The sequence below is a fragment of the Equus quagga genome, chromosome 6 (genome assembly GCF_021613505.1).
Source record: "Equus quagga isolate Etosha38 chromosome 6, UCLA_HA_Equagga_1.0, whole genome shotgun sequence".
Lineage (NCBI taxonomy): Eukaryota > Metazoa > Chordata > Mammalia > Perissodactyla > Equidae > Equus > Equus quagga.
Window position 1 is genome coordinate 106,986,611 of NC_060272.1, and position 19,366 is coordinate 107,005,976.

General features: G+C 40.5%; 1 protein-coding gene across 2 annotated transcripts in view; it reads left to right on the forward strand.

Annotated features, from left to right (window-relative positions):
• The window catches only part of SLC1A1 (solute carrier family 1 member 1), a 72,381-nt gene that overhangs the window by 45,377 nt on the left and 7,638 nt on the right, over positions 1 to 19,366 (forward strand). The window contains exons 3-10 of one of the 2 annotated variants that reach the window (XM_046664581.1): positions 4,827 to 4,919; positions 6,634 to 6,748; positions 7,970 to 8,012; positions 9,432 to 9,530; positions 12,213 to 12,397; positions 13,572 to 13,679; positions 15,585 to 15,707; positions 16,095 to 16,289. In XM_046664581.1, coding sequence (XP_046520537.1) covers positions 4,827 to 4,919; positions 6,634 to 6,748; positions 7,970 to 8,012; positions 9,432 to 9,530; positions 12,213 to 12,397; positions 13,572 to 13,679; positions 15,585 to 15,707; positions 16,095 to 16,289 — 961 coding nt within the window. The remainder of the gene's footprint in view (positions 1 to 4,826; positions 4,920 to 6,633; positions 6,749 to 7,969; positions 8,013 to 9,431; positions 9,531 to 12,212; positions 12,398 to 13,571; positions 13,680 to 15,584; positions 15,708 to 16,094; positions 16,290 to 19,366) is intronic. The other variant, XM_046664582.1, reaches the window with a different exon arrangement.

Genomic DNA, 19,366 nt, shown 5'->3' on the forward strand with positions numbered 1-19,366 from the left:
AGGGTGATCAGATATTGAGGGTAGGGGGTTCTGGTTAAACTCACTTATCAGAGTTCTTGCTAAAACTGGATTTTGCAGGAAGGGCACAGATGGGCCTAGGAGAAGGTTCAGGAGCCTGACTAAAGTGTGATCAAATGAAGAATCTTTGTGAGAATCCTGCTCATCTTGTTCTGGCCAATTCAGGTGCTACCTCCTGCCAGTTGCTTCTGGTCACCTCAGCCTGGTGACAACTCTGGCTCCTCTGAAAGTACATGGTACCTATCCTCTGCACCAGTGCTTTGCAAAGCATTCAGTTTTTAAACTGGATGGGAAAGATCCAGTTTTTAAAATTTCCAATCTGTCACAGATCAGTAATCTTTGTAAACTAAAATAAAAATGAATTACTAGAAAAAGGTATAAAAAACAAAGGCATACAAAATGCTAGCCCTATTTTTTGTTATTACGTTTAACAGACATAAAATTACTGTCCAATTGCTATGAAAGTTTTAAACAGTTACCTTTGATTTCTATGCAGATCACATTGCACCTGCTTTATATTGTATTAGTGCACAATCCCCTGTCATTTGTCAGTTCCCAGAGAGCAGGTATCAGCTCCCAGAAGAAATGAGTTCTGGAGTGGACTGTAAAGAAAGGCACTCCTCTGGACCTTGCCAGGCACGAGGCACGGCATGAAAGCAAGGAATCCAGGTGGCTTTTGAGAATAAAACCCCAGTAAAAGCAAGATGATGTTTCACTGGTTTGGGACTAAGCAGGGCATGCTGTCTGACCTGCCCCCAGTAAGTGATGGGGGCCATATTCTTAACCACTGTGTCATACTGCCTCTATCCGTGTGCTACAAAATCCTAGACCAGCACTGCCCAATAGAACTTGCTGTGATGTAGGAAATTTTCCCTGTGCTGTTCATTGTGGTAGCCACAAGCCACATGTGGCTATGTATGCCAGCTCCACCACTCACCAGCTTAGGACCTTGGCATATAACTTTGCCTTTCTGAGCTACAGCTTTCTCCTCTGTAAAATGGGGATAATAATGCCTACCTCATAGGGCTATAGTGAGAATTCAGGGAGATGATGCACTTAACATGCAGTCATTGCTAAATACACAGTGTCTATTGTCATCATAATTTTTATTGTAAGTATCATCATCATCATTATTGGCAGGTGGGTGTTTAGACCATGCAGACAGCCATTTTATATTCATGTTAAGTTGGGTAAAGTTCCTATTACAGAGGTTTTCAAAGATTAGGCTGTTTCTCTGCACAAGATCCCTCCCTCTACAGTGGTCCCCTCCCCTATCCTCAATGACACATTATAAATCGTCCCAAGAGCCTGGATTTGGGGACCAGCCCTGCCCCCATCAGTGATGACTGGAGAGGTAGAGGGGTAACTCTGGAGATGTAGAGATTCAAATCAACAATTGTTGAATAATTTCGGATATATCCAGAATTGTAGGACTGAGGTAGATTTGAGGAATGGGGAAAAAAAGCTCTTTCTACAAATACAGTAATTCCCCCGTTATCTGTGGTTTCCCTCTCTGCAGTTTCAGTTACCTGAGGTCCAGAAATGTTAAACAGAAAATTCCAGAAATAAACAATTTATGAGTTTTAAACTACATGCCATTCTGAGTAGTGTGATGAGATCTTGCACCATCCCACCCAGAACATGACTCATCCCTTTGTCCAACATATCCACACTGTGTACCTTACCCCCTCCCATTAGTCACTTAGTAGCCATCTTGGTTATCAGATCGACTGTCATGGTGTCACAGTGCTTGTGTTCAAGTCATCCTTATTTTACTTAATAATGGCCCCCATAGCACAAGAGTAGTGATGCTGAAATTCGGATATATCAAAGAGAAGCTGTCAAGTGCTTCCTTTAAAGTGAAAATGTGGAAGTTCATGATAATAAGGAAGGAAAAAAATTGTATGCTGAGGTTGCTAAGATCTACAGTAACTTTTTTACAACGTATTATTATAATTGTTCTATTTTATTATTATTGTTCTATCTTTTACTGTGCCTAATTTATAAATTAAACTTTATTATATGTATGTATGTAGAGGAAAAAACATAGTTTATATAGGGTTTGTTACTATCCACGGTCTCAGGCATCCACTGGGGGTCTTGGAAGGTGTTTCGTCAGGATAAGGGGGGCAACGGTAACTAGAATATAGTTGCTGGACTCCAGGAGAGAGGAGCTGGCTGACTGCTCTGGGAATGTATTTGTTTAAGATATTGCCACCAAGAATCTTATTATTATGAAGCCTTTTATTGCCAGCTGGGTCCTGGAATAGAAGCAGAGGCAGCAGCCCATGGCCAAATCATTAAGACAAATTAAGACATATTAACATATGCTGGAAACAATTTCCCACATAGATTTAATTTGTTTCACTGCTGGAAGAAAATCCTGAGAGGGCATAAAACACGTACCCAAGAACAGTTCTGCAGCTACCCTGTGAACTTGTCACTTGTCAGCACCTTAGGGGCTGGGAGCTGCTTAAACTGAACATAGACCAAAGAGCAATATATCCACAAATGCATCCTCTATTAAGGCAGAGTTACAGGTGCTTATACGGGTTACTTGGAGTTCTGTTAAATTGGTGATTTTCTTGGTTCTTTTTTTTTAACCTACAACTATTGTTATAAATAGTTATTTTAATTGTTTATCACAATAATGTACAGAGCTCTAAAATGGAATAGGCACATTTTATAATCATATAATATACTTAGCAAACTTACATATTTGCATTGTTGTTTGCTCTTTTTTTTAAGAGACTGAACTAAATATGACATAGTTCATTCGTTTCTGATTTGTGGCCCTCAGTGTCTTTTGATTTTGTTATCGCTGTTTCTTGCAGAATTGTTATTTTTAATTGTCTTACCATCAGGAAAAGAAAATCTTCTCAGGACACCAAACTACATTTTTCTCAGAGAAAGAGAATAGACTCTATCATCAAAGTTATTCTAAGGTGTGACTGTTGCAATATGTCCACCATATGGTAATTGCACAATCTTGCCCGCGAGGTTAGTGAATGGGCCCTTAACAACATCCTGGGGTGGCTGCTAAAGAGGCCAGAGCCCCTTCTCTCAAAATGTTAACCTGCACAGGAGCAATCAACAGTTGGAGGGATGATGTGCTTAGAGTGAGAAATGATTGGTTCTGTCATCATAATGATGACAGCTTCCTTACGGACTTTTCCTGTACATCAAATATGTATGATTATATTTGAGAAGCATAATCCCCCAGTCACTTACAAAAAGGGATAAGCCATTTACTGTGTGAGGAGTGAATATAAAACTACTTGCAGATCCTGATAGCCTACAGGTTTACTACCTTTTCCTTGGAGTTGCCTCGTGGTGACCTCTTTATTTTCCCTGCTACCCTGTATGTTAGGTTTTGCCAATGGGACACGCGTTGAAGACTCAAAAAGTCGTTTTCTATTACGGTTATTTGACTCAAAATGTGATTCTCATTTTGGAAACTGGGCAGGGTAGTCTGAAACCTCCTAATGATGGCTTGTTGAAAATGTTTTGGTTGCTTCTCAGCTTGCCCTATGTCCCACATAGAAACATTCCAGTTAGGGAGCTGCATCATTTGACTCCATTTATACAAGCATCTTTGATGGAGGGCGAAGGTTTCTAGCAAGGAGGGACGTATGACTTCCACCTCTATACCTATCCTTGGCATTCTAGGCAACCCTTTCATGTCTAGGCAACATTCAGCAGCCAAAGACCATTTGAAACTAGATCTAACAATGCAACCATAAGTCTCCTAAATTGGAAATTTTATTTATATCCAACCCAAAATGAAAAATTTAAGGTGCCTCACAATCAAAATCATACACAATAAGGTTGTTAATGTAGAAGCAATTGAAAAATCATGAAAAGAAGAAGGAAATATGCTAGCCAGGATGGATAATGAAATTACTGTGATTTATTATTGAATTTGGCCCTGAGATTATCTAAAGATTCAGCAATAAGTAGATGATTAAATACATTGTGGTACAGCCGCATGACAGAAGATTATGTAGCCATTAAAATTATCCTCAGGGTGAATTTTTAACAATAAGAAAAAAATGCTTATAATATAGTATTAAGAAGAGAGGAAATTAGAAACTATAAAATTGTCTCAGCTATGTTTACAAAAAAAAATCAAGAAAAAAATATTGGAAGAAAATTCACCAGAATATTAACTATGGCTGATGATATGAAGTGATTTTTGTTTTCATCTTCATATTTTTTCTCTTTATTTCAGGCAAGTATAATGAACATATATAACTTTTATAATCACACATAAAAGTTATCTTTTTAGTTGAGACTGAGCTTCCTGCCAGAAAAGGCAGAAAGGGAAACAATCGTAAGTTATACAATTTTCATTATGTGATGAAAGAACTCTCTCAGTTCTTCAAAATAAACTTTTCCTTGACGCTGAATTCCAAAAGGAGTTTATCATAAAGGCTGTTGAGGGATGTAACATACAAATCTTGATAAAGTTTTTAGAGCAAAGGCAGAAGAAGAACTCCTCCTGAGTGTGTCTCATGACCACTCCCAAGGAGAGCCAAAGGTACGGCCCTCACTATGGGCTGAGGCCATCCAGGTTAGCCGGGAGGGGAACTCGCACCTCACTAGGCTTCCATCTCTTAATTCTGTGTTTGGAATTTTGAATTGCTTCTTTTGTCCATTGCATCTTATCCATACAAAATGTGGGAGATGGGCCTAGCAGATGCAGAGAACCGCTCTCGGCTCTTTATTTCACACCTTGAGAACTGAATCACCACCAGTCCTGGGAGTTGATCTTTTAAAAATAATGTAATTTGACTTCTCCCTTTCAGGTGTTGCTGCACTGGACACCAACGTATCTGGAAAAATTGGTCTGCGTGCCATCGTATATTATTTCTGTACCACTGTCCTTGCTGCAATTCTAGGTAAAATTTATGAATTCTTATTCCTATGTTTAATTGTGACTTTTCTTTTAAAAGTAGCTGTGCTTTTTCAAATGCACATTTTTTTAAAATCAGAAAGCAGTATTGTCAAACTACCATGAAGCTTTTTGGCTTGAAGTCTACACAGCACCTTTTATATGAAGAAAATATTGTACTGCCTGAGTTTCAGGCATGGTACAACTTATTAATGTCTCCAGTATGAAACCGAAAGAGAGTGACAGTTCTAAGCCTTATCAGGATCATTGGATAGAAGGAAATGAAGCCAAGAGTTTATATGATCCTTAAACTGAATAATTAGTCCATAATAGTGGAGTCAAGTATAATTATAAAGTATTTCCAGAAAGAAAGCATTTCAGTGCATTTCAAATTTCATATAGTACCAGGAGCTAACAGCAAATAGAGTCTTGCCAAGTGTAAATCCCATTTGAAAAAGGGAGAAAGTTCTAATCAGGGAATATAGCTGCTCTCGTAACTCTGGCATTCTTTTGTGAAGAAAGTGTGGTCCATCATTCGTGACCTAGCCTGACATTTTAAGAAGGACTCCCAGAGTAGAAAGAGAAGAAGAATGTACTCAGATGTTGCAGCCAGCCTGACCCTTGCAGCTCTGCTTTAATGAACTGATAAGAAGTGGTGAGGCTATGGTGAGGTTTTAGTGGTATTAGGCCGGGGGATCTAGGAGGGCCTGAACCCTGCCTTAAACCAAAGCCTCATCTCCTCATGAGGTTCCTGAGGGAGGCAGACATAAAGAAAAAAGCTGGGCATGTGTCTCTTCTGCAACCCTGAGTGGGAAGAGTGGACCACGCCCACTCATGGCCCTTGTGTTGCCTGGTGACTCCTTCCACTAGCAAAACTGGCCCATTCAGCATCCTGAAGTCCTGCTCCCCCAACCCCCACCCCTGTGGATTGGCATTTCACCTTTGGAGGAGCCATAAAAGGCATTTTTTCTTCTTCACTCCCCTCCAGTCAAACAACCTCCCATGCCTTGGTCTCTTCTACAACTTCCCACCTCTGCCTGGACACCTCAAGGGACAGGAACCCATTACCTCCAGAGGCCAGAATGGCACTTTCAGATACTCTTCGTTTAGACAGCTCTTCCTTACGGCAAGAGAAACTATCTCCCCGTAACTCCTGTCTATTTGTCCTCATTCCATCCTCTCAGAGTCACACGGAACAACACTTTTCCCAACCCTAACCCTTTTTAGGGTTACACAACAGCTTTCCAGATATTTGAAGGCTTACGGTGTGGAAGGAAGATAAGGCTTATTCTGTTTGACCTCAGGAAAGTAACTAGCACCTGTAGGTAAAAATTACAGAAAGACATTGAACAAGTGCCCTGAGTTAGAAAATGAATCACCCTCACCCCAACCCCTGCCTAGGCTGATCTCATAAGCTAAAGAAAAGAAAAAAGAATATTCTTATCAGCAAGTGTTTCCAGAAGCAATTCTTGAATCCAGCCCCTTCATTTTTAAAAAAAAAAAAACACGGGAAGAGTTCCTTCTGCTTCATTTTTAAATAGAAAAGTAATTAAAGCCACTGCTGAGATCCAAGCTGAGGCTCAGCATTTTGGTTGGACCTTTGGGTCCCCTCCCAATATGCCTGGAACCACCATGCCTGCCAGTTCTAAGAAGGATATACTAGGGGTGCTGATTGCCCTGGAAGGTTCTTAATGCTCTCTGGGTGCTATTGTTGGCTACAGGTATTGTGCTAGTGGTGAGCATCAAGCCTGGTGTCACCCAGAACATGGATGAAATTGACAGGACAGGCAGCAGCTCTGAAGTCACTACAGTAGATACCATGTTAGACCTGATCAGGTGAGTGTCTTGCCAGCAGGGGGGTTCATAGGCATGTGACCAGGGTGGTCTCACAGGGTGTCATGCTTAGTTTAATGCTCTCTCGTCACCATCTTGAAATTTTCAATAATTTTTTAAATTATTGTACATTTTCCTTTTGCCCTGGACCCCACGAATTACATAGCCAGTCCTGCTTGCTAGGTCATGGTTCCAAGAGGGAATGGAAAGACCAGTCTCCCCTGTCAGCATTTAGGATAGACAGAGATGCAAAAAGTATTCTCGTTGCATTAAGATTCTGGGCTGGGTTGGGTAGTCAGTTCTGAAGCACACTTGAAGAAATACATTTTTTAATTGTACAGGAGAAACCCTCTTATCTGAAGCAGTCAGGGCCAGAAGTTGATCAGTTAATAAAAAATAACAATTCAAGCGGAGAATCATAAAAAATGATACAGATAAGCAGTCCATATTTTGTTTACACTTAAAACTTAAATGCATTTATTTGCCAGTGTTTTGATGTAGGGCCAAGATCTTTTATTGGAGTGTGTCAGTTCATTTTAATTTCATATCATTTGTTGCATATGCTGCCCTTATAAATGCATCATCTACAATTTCTGGATTCAGTTTCCATGAAGTGGAGCAACAAAACCCTTAGAAATTACAAAGAAAGCTGAGTGCTGAATCCTTCCAGTTTTTATTTCAGTTATCTTCCCATACCTATTTTAACCACAAAAATTTTAGTCACTTGCCTTGATTGAATTTCCAGGCATTCAGCTTAGTTTTTATAGGAACCACACCTTCCTTCTCACACTCATATTTCATTGATTTGTATAATTGTAATTCAGTAGTTACAGTGATATTTGCAATTGGCTTAAAAAATTTGGGAACAAATGCAGTGGACTCTTGGTAGGTATACATTCTTATAATGAAAACAGAAATGTGCAGAATATTAAAGCCTCTTATCTGTGAGTGTCCACATCCCTGTGCGGTTTCACCAAGGACAGCGCATATATCAGTTACTCAGTGATTCAGTTAAGTGACAATTGATTAGGAGAGCTTTCTATACTTGGTTGAAGCTCAGCAGGGAAAAATAAATCTTGATATAAAGAAGTACTATGGGAAGGAGAGGCCAGAAGAGAAACCAGAGTACTAATTCTGTATTATCCTCATCCACTAATGTTTTGTGTATAACCAAAAAACAACACTTTTGCTTTAGCATAATACTGCTTTTCATGTCTCCGACAGGAATATGTTCCCCGAGAACCTTGTCCAAGCCTGTTTTCAGCAGGTAATAATAATGACTTTTGCCGTCAAGTTGCTCCCTTCTCCCCGTTACCAATTAAGATTTTTTTTCCTGCTGTGACCCAAGAAATGGAATTAGCCCATCAAAAATGGCAGGAAAGGTGCCTGTGAATGGAGGACTTTCGGGTGACTCCTCTGTTTCCTGTCTTTCTGGCCACTGTGAAATGTGTGTCTTAACTTACACTGCTTTTGCCATTATGCCTTTTTTCGCTGCAAAAGGGCTCAAATAGAGCAAGTCAGGAACTTATCAAACAATGAGTGTTTTAAAATGTGGCCTCCAGTATCTATTTTTGGAGAACCACATTATATTTGTGAAGAAACTGAGACTGCCTGCAGCTGCAATGCAGTGAAAAAAGTAGCGCTCGGTTTCCTCTTGCCTTTTCCTCTCGTGCTGGGAAATCAGTGTCTAACCCACGTGGGTGGTTAGTGCTCCTTATATTTGGGCTTTTCCTTAATCATTACGTCCCCGTTGCTAGCACTCTAGAAGCAATGTAACAAAGCCATGATTTTTTCTCTAGGAAAGTTTAACAATCTCTTCACTCCATTTCCTTCAAGCGTTTTTCTCTTGTTTATCTATGTACTTTAAGACAGCTGAGTCTATCACAAACTGCTGAATTCATTTGCATAAATTACATGAACAGAGACCTCTGTGTATACCAATAAAAATGGCAGTTAAATTGCTCCCTGCCAATCTCCAAGAGGCACAGAACCACCTCTATTTTAGGGGTGCCTTTGTGGCTCAGCCACAGTGATCATTTGTAAGGTTCCTGGTGTTGGCAGAGCCTTGTTGGAGTGACAGTTATGCCTGGCGTAATGGTGTACTAGCTCTTTCTTAAACCTCTCTGCTGAAGCTCTGCAGAACCAAACAGGGCTGAAGGAAGGACATTCAACAGAAATCTCACTCATGGAAATAGCCCTAAAAGGACTGTTGATTTTGGAACAACCATATAGTTCTTGATGTTTATTAAAGTTATGGTGACTACGTTTATCAAAGTAATGAGATGTTTCTTCCAGATTAAAAATAATAAGTGAATAAATAAACAGAAACAAAAATGATTGATAGGGATCCCTATAGAGTCTGTCCGTTAAGTTGCCTACAAATAAAACCTATACTTTCACAACTGCTCTGTTAATTTGTCCCTTTTTATTGAAAGTGGGAGAACATTTTGACATCATTGAATGGTGGCTGTGGGAGTCAGGGGTTTGGATTTCTTGATCCCACTTTTGGTTCCAAAGCCTCATGGGAGGTGCTGTCCAACCCTGGAGCCAACAGAGGTGTCATAGGTAGAACCCGTCAGTGGCACTTGTTTGGCCAAAGTAACGTACTCCTGTGATTTAGCCTCAGATGCTTAAAAAACTTTTTCCTTTGTTTGTTTCTTTGTCCTTTCTATCTTCCAACGTGCAGTATAAAACTAAGCGTGAAGAAGTGAATCCTTCCAGTGAGCCAGAGATGAACACGACGGAAGCATCTGTCACAGTCGTCACGACAACTGCTATTTCCAAGGTATCGTTTCCTTCCTTGTTGCCTACGCCCCTTCCCCAGTACGCAGAGGCTGAGTCGTGAATGAGCAGGAGATGGAAATACAGTTGATCCTTGTTATTCACTCATCCTGCATTTGTGAATTCACCTACTCGCCAAAATGTATTTGTAACCCCCAAATCAACATTCATGACACGTTCATGTCATTTGCAGACACACAAAGAGTGGTGAAAAATTTAAGTCACCTAATAATACACACATTCCCAGCTGAAAATGAATAAAGCTGTGCTTTGCCTTCTTGTTTCAGCTCTCATGTTGTAAACAAGTGTCCTTTTTGAAGTGTGTCTACGCCACATTTTTCACATTTTTCTTCTTTTTCGTGGTGATTTCACTGTTTAAAATGTCTCCCGAGCATAGTGCTAAAGTGCTGTCTAGTGCTCTTAAATGCAAGAAGGCTATAATGTGCCTTGAGGAGAATATACGTGTGTTGGATAAGCTTTGTTCAGGCATGAGTTATATTGTGTTAGTTGTGAGTTCAACATTAATGATTCAAGAATGTATATTAAATAAGGTGTCTTTGAACAGAAACGCACATAAAGCAAAGTTACATATCGACTATTTGACAAAAATGTTGTGACCATTGGTTCCCAGGAACTTAATCCTGTATTTCCCCCAAGAACAGTGATTAAATATTCACTAATTCAGTGTTGGCGGCCACTTTATAGAACATAACTACCGAGAATAACGAGAATCAACTGTACCATGTAGAGAAACGAATGAGCCCTGTTGCCTCTACATCTCTGCCATTCCTTGGAGTTGAGTTGGGCACCTCTGGGAACTGCTTTAGATTTGCAAGACTATGTAAACACAGAATTCAGGCCCACAAGTACTTATCCAAAATTCTCTGCCAGGATATGATTCAGAATCCAGAGTTCTTCAGACTTTAGAAGGTATATATACTGTATGTTATGCTACGTCCTTAAATGGTATTGGCAACAACACTGTAGAATCAAGCTCATCAATATTTCATGAATAAACTAATAAATATTCTGCCAAGGAAGAGAAATAGACTTTAAGTAGCCTCATCTCAGTTCAGGATAGGTTTTGCCACCAAGAGTTTGCCGTAAACTTATCAATAAAACCAATGGGCTTTGAGAGCTCTGGGGATTTCAGCATTGGAGATTAGAAAGTGTGGGCCTGAAGTAGTATATTTGTCATCCTGTAGTAGATTTCTCCTGAATGTTCTCTGCCTTCACATGGAAGGAAAGATTTAAGGAAAAAAAGAAATACTTAGTAGACTTAAGAATTGAAATTAAATAGACCACGGGTGGCTCCCTGCTTCCTACACAGAAAGCCTTAACTCCTTTGATGAGTTCAGTAGCCCTCCAAGACCTGGCTCCTCCCCAGTTTCCTAGCTTACTTGCCACTCGGCCCCTCTATTCTATCCAGATCAGCCTCCTCAGTTCCTCCTCATTGTTGCCTTTCAGTGTGGTTCCACAAAGATTTTCTGTGCACCCTCTATATGCCAGGCCCTGCTGGGCATTGGGATTACAATAGTGAAAAAACATGGCATCTACCCTCCTGTGAAGAGTGATAAATATCACCATAGGGAAGAATAGGATCCTCTGGGGCATTCAACAAGGACGTTTGAATTAGTTTGGGGGCCACAAAGGATGAGTAGGAATTATCCAAGCAGGGAACAGAGGCCCAGTGCATGATGGCTTTTGCCTTTGCTTACCATTTTTCTGCAGAATACTTTCATCTCCTGGCTGCCTACTGCTCAGGCCTAGATTTAACCTCACAGTCCTCATTCCTGTCCGGAGTCTCCATAGGATGCCTGTAACTCATAGCCTGACTGTGTAGTTAATTACACACCGTCTTGCTGTCATTGGCTCGTGTTTTTCGTGGTTAGTCTTATCTCTCTAGCTGCATTTTAAGACCTTATGTTGTATCCGATGCTGTTAGCACATTCTAGCTGCTTGATGAATATGTATTTGATCATATCAGATCATAAGTAAGAAATGACTGGTACCCCAGTGGCTTATCAACATAATTCTTTATAAATCTGGTTTGCACCACTCAGATTACATTATCTCCCTATGAAATCTCTCAGTAAATCTCATGCTGTTCTTACCCAGGATAAAACGAAGAAATGGTTCATAGTAGTAGGTATCTGGTTAACTTTTATATCTCTAAAATTCTGTTGGTCATCCAAAATTAGAGGCAATAAAGAATGTTCCTGTGCTTCATTATCAGGATAAAACAGATAGTAAAATCTCTTTAAAAATGTTCACACTGGTAAATACTTTGTGCTTCTTACATTATTAATTCTCATCTTGTTTATGCAGGCTGGTAATTAAAATAACCCTGCAAAGTGCCTTGATTCTAAAGTTCTTATTAAAAATGTAAAACACCCCAGAATAGGAAATCATCAAAAGAAATATTCAAATATGGATTTATTGAGAGAGAGAAAGAGAAAAAAAAAAAAGCACTTTAAACTTTAATGGCACGGGATAGGGGCAATAAAAGTTGATACATACATAGGTGTTTTTGGTTTTTTTTAAATTATATTTCCCAGAGTATTGTTGACTGATTGGTAGATCACTAGTTTATTATGTTTGGCTAGTGTATCTTCTCATTTCAGGGCCTATAATTCTAACAAGATTATAATCATGCATCAATGTATTTTCTTGATTTGATCCACAGAACGAAACAAAGGAATACAAAGTCGTAGGCGTGTATTCAGACAGCACAAATATCCTGGGCCTGATTGTCTTTTGCCTCGTCTTTGGACTTGTCATTGGAAAAATGGGAGAAAAGGGACAGATTCTGGTGGATTTCTTCAATGCTCTGAGTGAGGCAACCATGAAAATCGTTCAGATCATTATGTGGTGAGTGGACACCAGTTAACACCATCTTGCTTCCTCTGATGACTGTCCCCTCAAAATTAGAATGAATAGGCTTATGTTTCTCAGCTGACCTCATCCGAGAGAGGGTGAACACTGAATCAAGACACTAGAGTGTTAAATAATTCCACATCTTATGTAGGAGTTAGTTCACTAACAAAAGTCTAGACATCAGCTACTGTCTTTTCTACCAAAGCCCATGATCATCTTGAACTCACCAAGCATTCTTGTAAGAAGTAACTCTTAAAGGAGTGATTTGAAGGAGTTCCTTGAACATCAAAAGATGAAGGGCTTTCCTTATTAGGCCTCATGCAGAAATGATTTCAAAATATTTACAACTGGTACAGCATGGGCACTAACCTATCCAAATGAAAGCCGCCATTGGGTGAACATACCAGTGGCACCACTTGAGTATCTGCCCTGTCCCTGAGATGCCAAAAAGTCCCACCTTTCCTAGGAGACCTCTGCCCCTGTTTATCTCATATTGAGCTGGTTCAACATTATTTACTCCGAAGTGTAGACATGACAGTGACATAAAGGGTTCAGTTATTTCAGTCACTTAATCCCACTGAACCTCAGCTTCATCATCTGTAAAACAAGGATAATAAAGTCTCCCCCTAGGGTTGGGAGAAGGACGTTAAGTGAAATGATGCATGTAGAATGCTTAACCCAATGCAAGCCATGTAATGAGAGCTGTAAACAGAGCTATTACAGCCACTTCCACTGCTAACTCTATTGCTCTACTGCTAATACCACTACCTGGTAAACAAGATGACCATGGCTAGAATGAGCCAAGTGGCTCTATTCGGAAGTTCAAGCTAAAGTGAGATCTGTAGATGTGACAATCAGCAGGATGTAAGGATACTAGGAGCAAGGCGTGGGATTTACACCAGTTTAACCACACTTTCTTGCCAAGTTTGTTCCATTTTGGTAGCTCAGGTAGGTAGAATTTAAGGTGCACACAGGTGCTGAAATCTGGAGTCAGTGTGGTGTACCAGGGCCTGAACCTGAGACCTTAGCTTCATTGTGTGCTCTCTTCCTTCCAGCTGAGTGCATGTGCCAAGCCAAGGTGCATGCCCCAGCTGTGTCTTCCCCAAGAATCCCACCCTGAGAAAACACCTGCTGACGGAAGCACTTCTTTGCTGTGCTTCCTTTCTAGTTACATGCCTCTCGGTATTTTGTTCCTGATTGCCGGGAAAATCATAGAAGTTGAAGACTGGGAATTATTCCGCAAGCTGGGCCTTTACATGGTCACTGTCCTGAGTGGGTATGTCAGACTCAAGAGAAGAAAAGAAACCTCATTTGAGCCAATGGATTGCTGCTGAGAGGCTGAGTTTCAGTTGGTTAAATTCTGCTTCTCTCCCACATTCAGGGAAAGATGGGGTTCAGAGAAAGGAGAGCGGGGGGAGGAGGGCTGCCCTTTAACAGCTGCACTGGAGGTGGATCACACTGTGCTAATTGCCACATCTTGGCAGAACAGCCTAGACCAGGCTTTGTCACTGCCTTTATTAGTTGTTTTAAAATAATTTTTTAAAATGAGAGCAAAACCTACTGGTAGCCTCTCTTGGCTCTCTCCTGGCCTTCACTTCCTCGAGGATATTAACTAACCAAGCAAGTGAGATTAGCCCCCATGTACCCCAAGACTGAAAGAAATTAGGCAGGGCCTGAATGAAATCAGACTTGAGCAAGTAGGAGCTGGTTGGTTCCAACCTTGTTGGTGGGGCTGGTAACCATTATCATACCCTGCATTGTCAGAATGTCAGAGGGTTCTGGGAAAATCTTCAGACTGGTAGGAATTGTGTAAAGCAGGAAGGCAGTAGGGGACAAATCATTTGCATATTTATTACAGCTCAGTTATTGGTTCCTTGAGGGGACATGTGGTGGCATAGGTTATGGATGGTGCCACCAGATATCTACCTGGGGGCAGGATACATCACATGTTCTAAGAACTATGGACTAAGGGAATGAGTAAATATCATCAGTTTGACTCCCACAGGTCAATGCCCCAAACACCCAACTTGAATAGTCAGATCACCTATTGGAAGTTGATTGCACTGGGGAGTTTCCACTGCACAGCATTTGGTTCTTAATCTGTGTTTACCAAAAGCACAGCACTGACAGCCAACGGGGAAGTCTGGCTCCTGCAGTGTGAGGCCAGAGTCAAATCCCAGGGCCCCACTGGTAAGGGAGGCGAGACCATCTACCTTACTAGAGGCCAGGAGCTGTGTCCAGGCAGTGATGTAGCTAAGGTTTATTGTGCTGAGCCATTTCATAATGGGGTTCTGTTGGTTTCTATTCTCTTGCCCTATCTAGGTTTCTAAAAGGAAACAAAGTCTGTTCCTCATAGTTCTTAGCCACAACCTCCCTACTCTCTAGAAGACCCTCTTTCTAGACCTTCAGGATCTGTATTTTCAGTGACCATTTCTTATTACTTCAGCTCCACATAACTGATCTATAAACTCTAGGTTGCCACTTATATGGCATCTGCTGAATTGGTCTCATTACTTAAGCCCTCTGTTTTGTATAATCTGTATATTTCCATGTGAAATAAGGAATAGTTTTGGAAAGCATGAGTAACAAAGAAAAGAGGGTCAGTCCTGAAGTATGACTATGGAAGAGCAGAGACTTCTTCCTCCTTACTGCAACCTGACTCACCTCTTAGACAGTGGGTACCATCCAGCAAGACAGCAGCATGGTCCAAGGAACAGAGGGGCTGAGTATTGTGAGAAGGGCTATGATAGAGGTTTGCATGGGGCCACAGAGTCACCAAGGAAGGAAGGGTCAGCTCGAACTAGGAAGGTGAGGGAAGGCTTCCCAAAGGAAGGGGGAATTTTGCTGAGTCTGAGAGGAGGAGTATGAATTCAGCAGCAGAAGGAAGGAAAAGCATTTTAGCACGTATAGCAGGAATAGCATGTACAGGGCTTGGCAGCATGACACAACTGTTCTGTGAGCTCTGAAATGTGGATTCAGCTACTGGCTTTGCCATTAACTATGACAAGATACTTCATTCACTGAGTCTCCTAATCCTCATATGTGGAATGAGACATATTCCTGCTCTGCTTCTCATTTTCTCATTGGGCTGAATGATATATCATGGGAAAAAAAGCTGTTTGAAAAAAAGATTAATATGAAGAAGTGGTATCAATTATGAACCTATTTCTCTTGTTTACAGGCTTGCAATCCACTCCCTTATAGTTCTCCCACTGATATATTTCATAATCGTACGAAAGAACCCTTTCCGATTCATCATGGGAATGGCCCAGGCTCTCCTGACAGCTCTCATGATCTCTTCCAGGTAAATACAAGAGGGGTGTCTGGAAGAAGTCTCTGGGCCAGGCCTTATCAACTCTCACCTCACTTGGAAGCACTGCCGATAGCTTGTGGTTTTTGTAGCTTCCTTTAATTGGAGAAATGACCTCCATATTCTTTGCTCATGTCCTTGAACACTTTTATTTATCCTATTGGATATTCCCTGCCTTCTTGGCATGGTCTGCAGCCCAGGAAGGGGCTGTGGGTATAACTTGGAGCAGTGGTAAGCACAGTACCTCTGATTCCTGGACCTGCCAAAAGTGCCAGCATGCTTTGGGCTCTGGACTTAGTTTTTGGAACCGAGGTGTCTCTCCAGGCAAAGATTGAGGACCAGCATTCCTAGACCATGAGTTCCTTTCTCTTTATCACACAGTTCGGCAACACTGCCTATCACTCTCCAGTGTGCTGAAGAAAAGAACCACATAGACAAGAGGATCACTAGATTTATGTTACCCATTGGGGCTACAATCAACATGGATGGGGGCGCAGTCTACGAAGCAGTGGCAGCTGTGTTTATTGCACAGTTGAATAACTTGGACTTGGACATTGGGCAGATCATCACTATCAGGTGGGGCATCGTGTTACATTCATCTTCGTCTCTATTACTAGAATTGCCTCAAGTAAAAATCTTCATTGAAGGGAGATCAAGAATGGTCCAATCATGGATTGATTTTCTTGGTCTATAAAGTCCCTTCCCAAGATTACCGCTATTACAAGTAGTGGGATCATGGTATGCAAGATTTCTGCTTCAGGGCCTGGATAGCCAAAGGCATTACTCTTTTCTCAGTTCAGTGCACCAACAGGTGCTAGGCATAGAGTAGATACCAGGGACTCAAGGATGAATAAGGGCCAATTCCTACTTTCAAGGGGTTCCCAGTAGGTAGGGGATACAAGGGCTATAATAGAGATTTCAATGGGGGGCACAGAGGGCACCAAAGAAGGAAGGGTTGGCTCTACCTGGAAGGTGAGGAAAGGCTTCCTGGAGGAGGAGAAAGTTTAGTTAAGTCTTAGAAGCGGAATAAGAATTTAGTAGGAGAAGAAGGAAGCTAAGAGCATTTTGGATTAAAGGAATAGTATGTACAGGGACTTGTGATGTAATCATGGCCTAGTTACAAAGTACAGATTTTTTGGTATGGCTGTCATAAAGAGTACAATGTGGAGGACATAAAGAAATGAGGAGGCAGGGGTCATTATCATGAAAGGCTTTGTGTGAGGAGTTCCTGAAAGGGTCTGAGACAGTCTTTCATATGATGGACAGATTTGCATTTTAGAAAGGTAATTGGCAATATGGTGGATGGACTGGACAGGAGCAGGAACCAAAAGCTAGAAGACCAAGTAAGAGTACTAGGCAAAGCAATATCCTATAAGTGTTTATTTGTATCCTTTTTTTTTCTTTTGCAAATGTTCCAATAAAACTTTATATTGCTAATGACAATATAAACTGTTTCAACCCTTTTGGAAATTAATTTGGAAACTTATTAAAAGTGACTCACAATTTTCCAATGCAGTGATCCTTGCTCTGGGAATTTACACTTCAAATTTATCCTAAATAAGAAAAATGCTTTATGTAAAAACATCCTCAATATAGTGCTAAATATAATGTTGAAAAAATTTAAACAATTTGTATGTTATCAACCAAGAACTTATTGATTAAAATCTAAGATATTCAATCACTTCAATATTTTATAGACCATTTAAAAGATATGTATGAAGGTCTTAAATCAAAATAGAGGATATATTTTGTTTAGTTCTGGTTTTATTTATCCTCGTAGCACCTATTGTGCTTTGTCTTACTGTTTTTATTAGAAAAATACAGAAAATGCCAAATAAGGAAGCAAATATAACCCATAATCCACTGATTTATAAAATTATCATATAAAGTATAAAGTAAATTGTGATGTGCTTCCTGATGTTAGGAAAGATCACATGACATATGTTGGTTGAAATCATCAAGGTACAAAATTGCGTATCTTCCAAATACATGACTATAGATAAAGCTTTATGTGTGTAGATATAGGGGTGTTTTAAAAATGAGTAAAATATCTGCAATGAGTACTGAGATTATGTTGATTTCCAAACTTTCTTCAATGTGATTATAATGACTGTATGAAATTGAATATCATACAGTGAAACAGCTATCTCCAGTAGACAGCTAAAGACTAATGTAAGAAGTAAACAATATTAGTCAACTAAAAATTTAAAAAGCTAGAAGACCAGTTAGGAGACTCCTGCAGAAGTCCAGGTAAGGTATGAAAAGGCCTACATCAAGGCACTGACACAAGAGATGGGGAAGAGGTAATGAATTCAACAGGCATCAGTTGGATTAGGAGTGCTTGACAGGGGAAGGCTAGGGTAACCCCCAGGATTGGTGGATGGTTCTGGATTAGTGAATGGTGCTTACCAGAACAGAGACTAGTGTAACAGAAGCAAGTATAGGTGGGAAGATAAAGAGTTTACACTTTTTGACACACTGAATTTAAGATATCCATGTGGAAATAGGCAGTGAGAAATGTAGATAAAGTACTCAGGATCATTAGCTTGATGGTGGCCAACAAGCACGTGGGTCATGAGTCAATTATCCGTGTTTGAATCTGAGCTTCACCATGATTAGCTGTGGTCTCAGCCAGGTTACTTGAATTCTCTAAGCTTCTGTTTCCTCATCTGTAAAATGACAATAATATGCTACCTACATTTTATGCAAGTAGTGGATAATTAAGTCAGATGATGTATATAAAATGCTTAGAACCTACTGACACATACTGAATGCCTGCATACTAAGCAATCAGTGAATGTTGGGAATGGATGACATTACGTAGGGAGAGTTTATAGAGAAGAGGAAATGACTAAGGACTGAGCCCTAAAAAGTCCTAATACTAGAGGCAGGCAGAGAGGGGGAAACCCAAGAGAAAAATGAGAAGGAACAGAAAGGTGAGAAGAGAGCCGTGAAACCATGGTGTCATGGAAACCCAAAGAAGAGAGATTTTCAAGGATGAAATGGTCATTGGAGACAAATACTACAGGGAATTCTAGTCGAATGAATACTGAAATTGTCTGCTCAAGTATATGGTAAAAATATCATTAGTGAATTTTGCCACAGTTGTTTATCTGGAATAGCACTGTTGAGTATGGTAGCCATTAGCCACGTGTGATATCTGCCAAATTGGACAGAGCAGACAGAAGGTGCTATCATTGTAGAAATAGGTTCTGTCATTGCAGAAACTTCTACTGGGCAGCATTGTGAAATGATGGATTGGGATTGTGAGTTAACCTGGAGACTTTAGTTCAGTTTAGAGTGGAAGCTTAAGACTAAACTGGGTCCCTAGGCCTGTACAAGGTTGAATCTGAACCTTTCAGAATTGATTCACTCTTGCATCCCCAGCACTTGGCATAGGCATAAATCCAGGCATAAAGTAAGTTCATTAACTGAAAGTGTTCTAATGCAGTACATTTTTAAATCTTCCTCAACCCTAAATCGTAAAGTATTTATTGCAGTTTGCTTGAAATTAACTGAAGACAAGTACAAACCAGATCATTTGGCACATCAGCTGGGAAACTGTACCGATACTGCATGATCTGTGAAGTGTCAGTGGCTGAGGAAGCCCTTGCAAACAGAGCTTGAGTAAAGTCCTGTAGTTTGAACAGCAG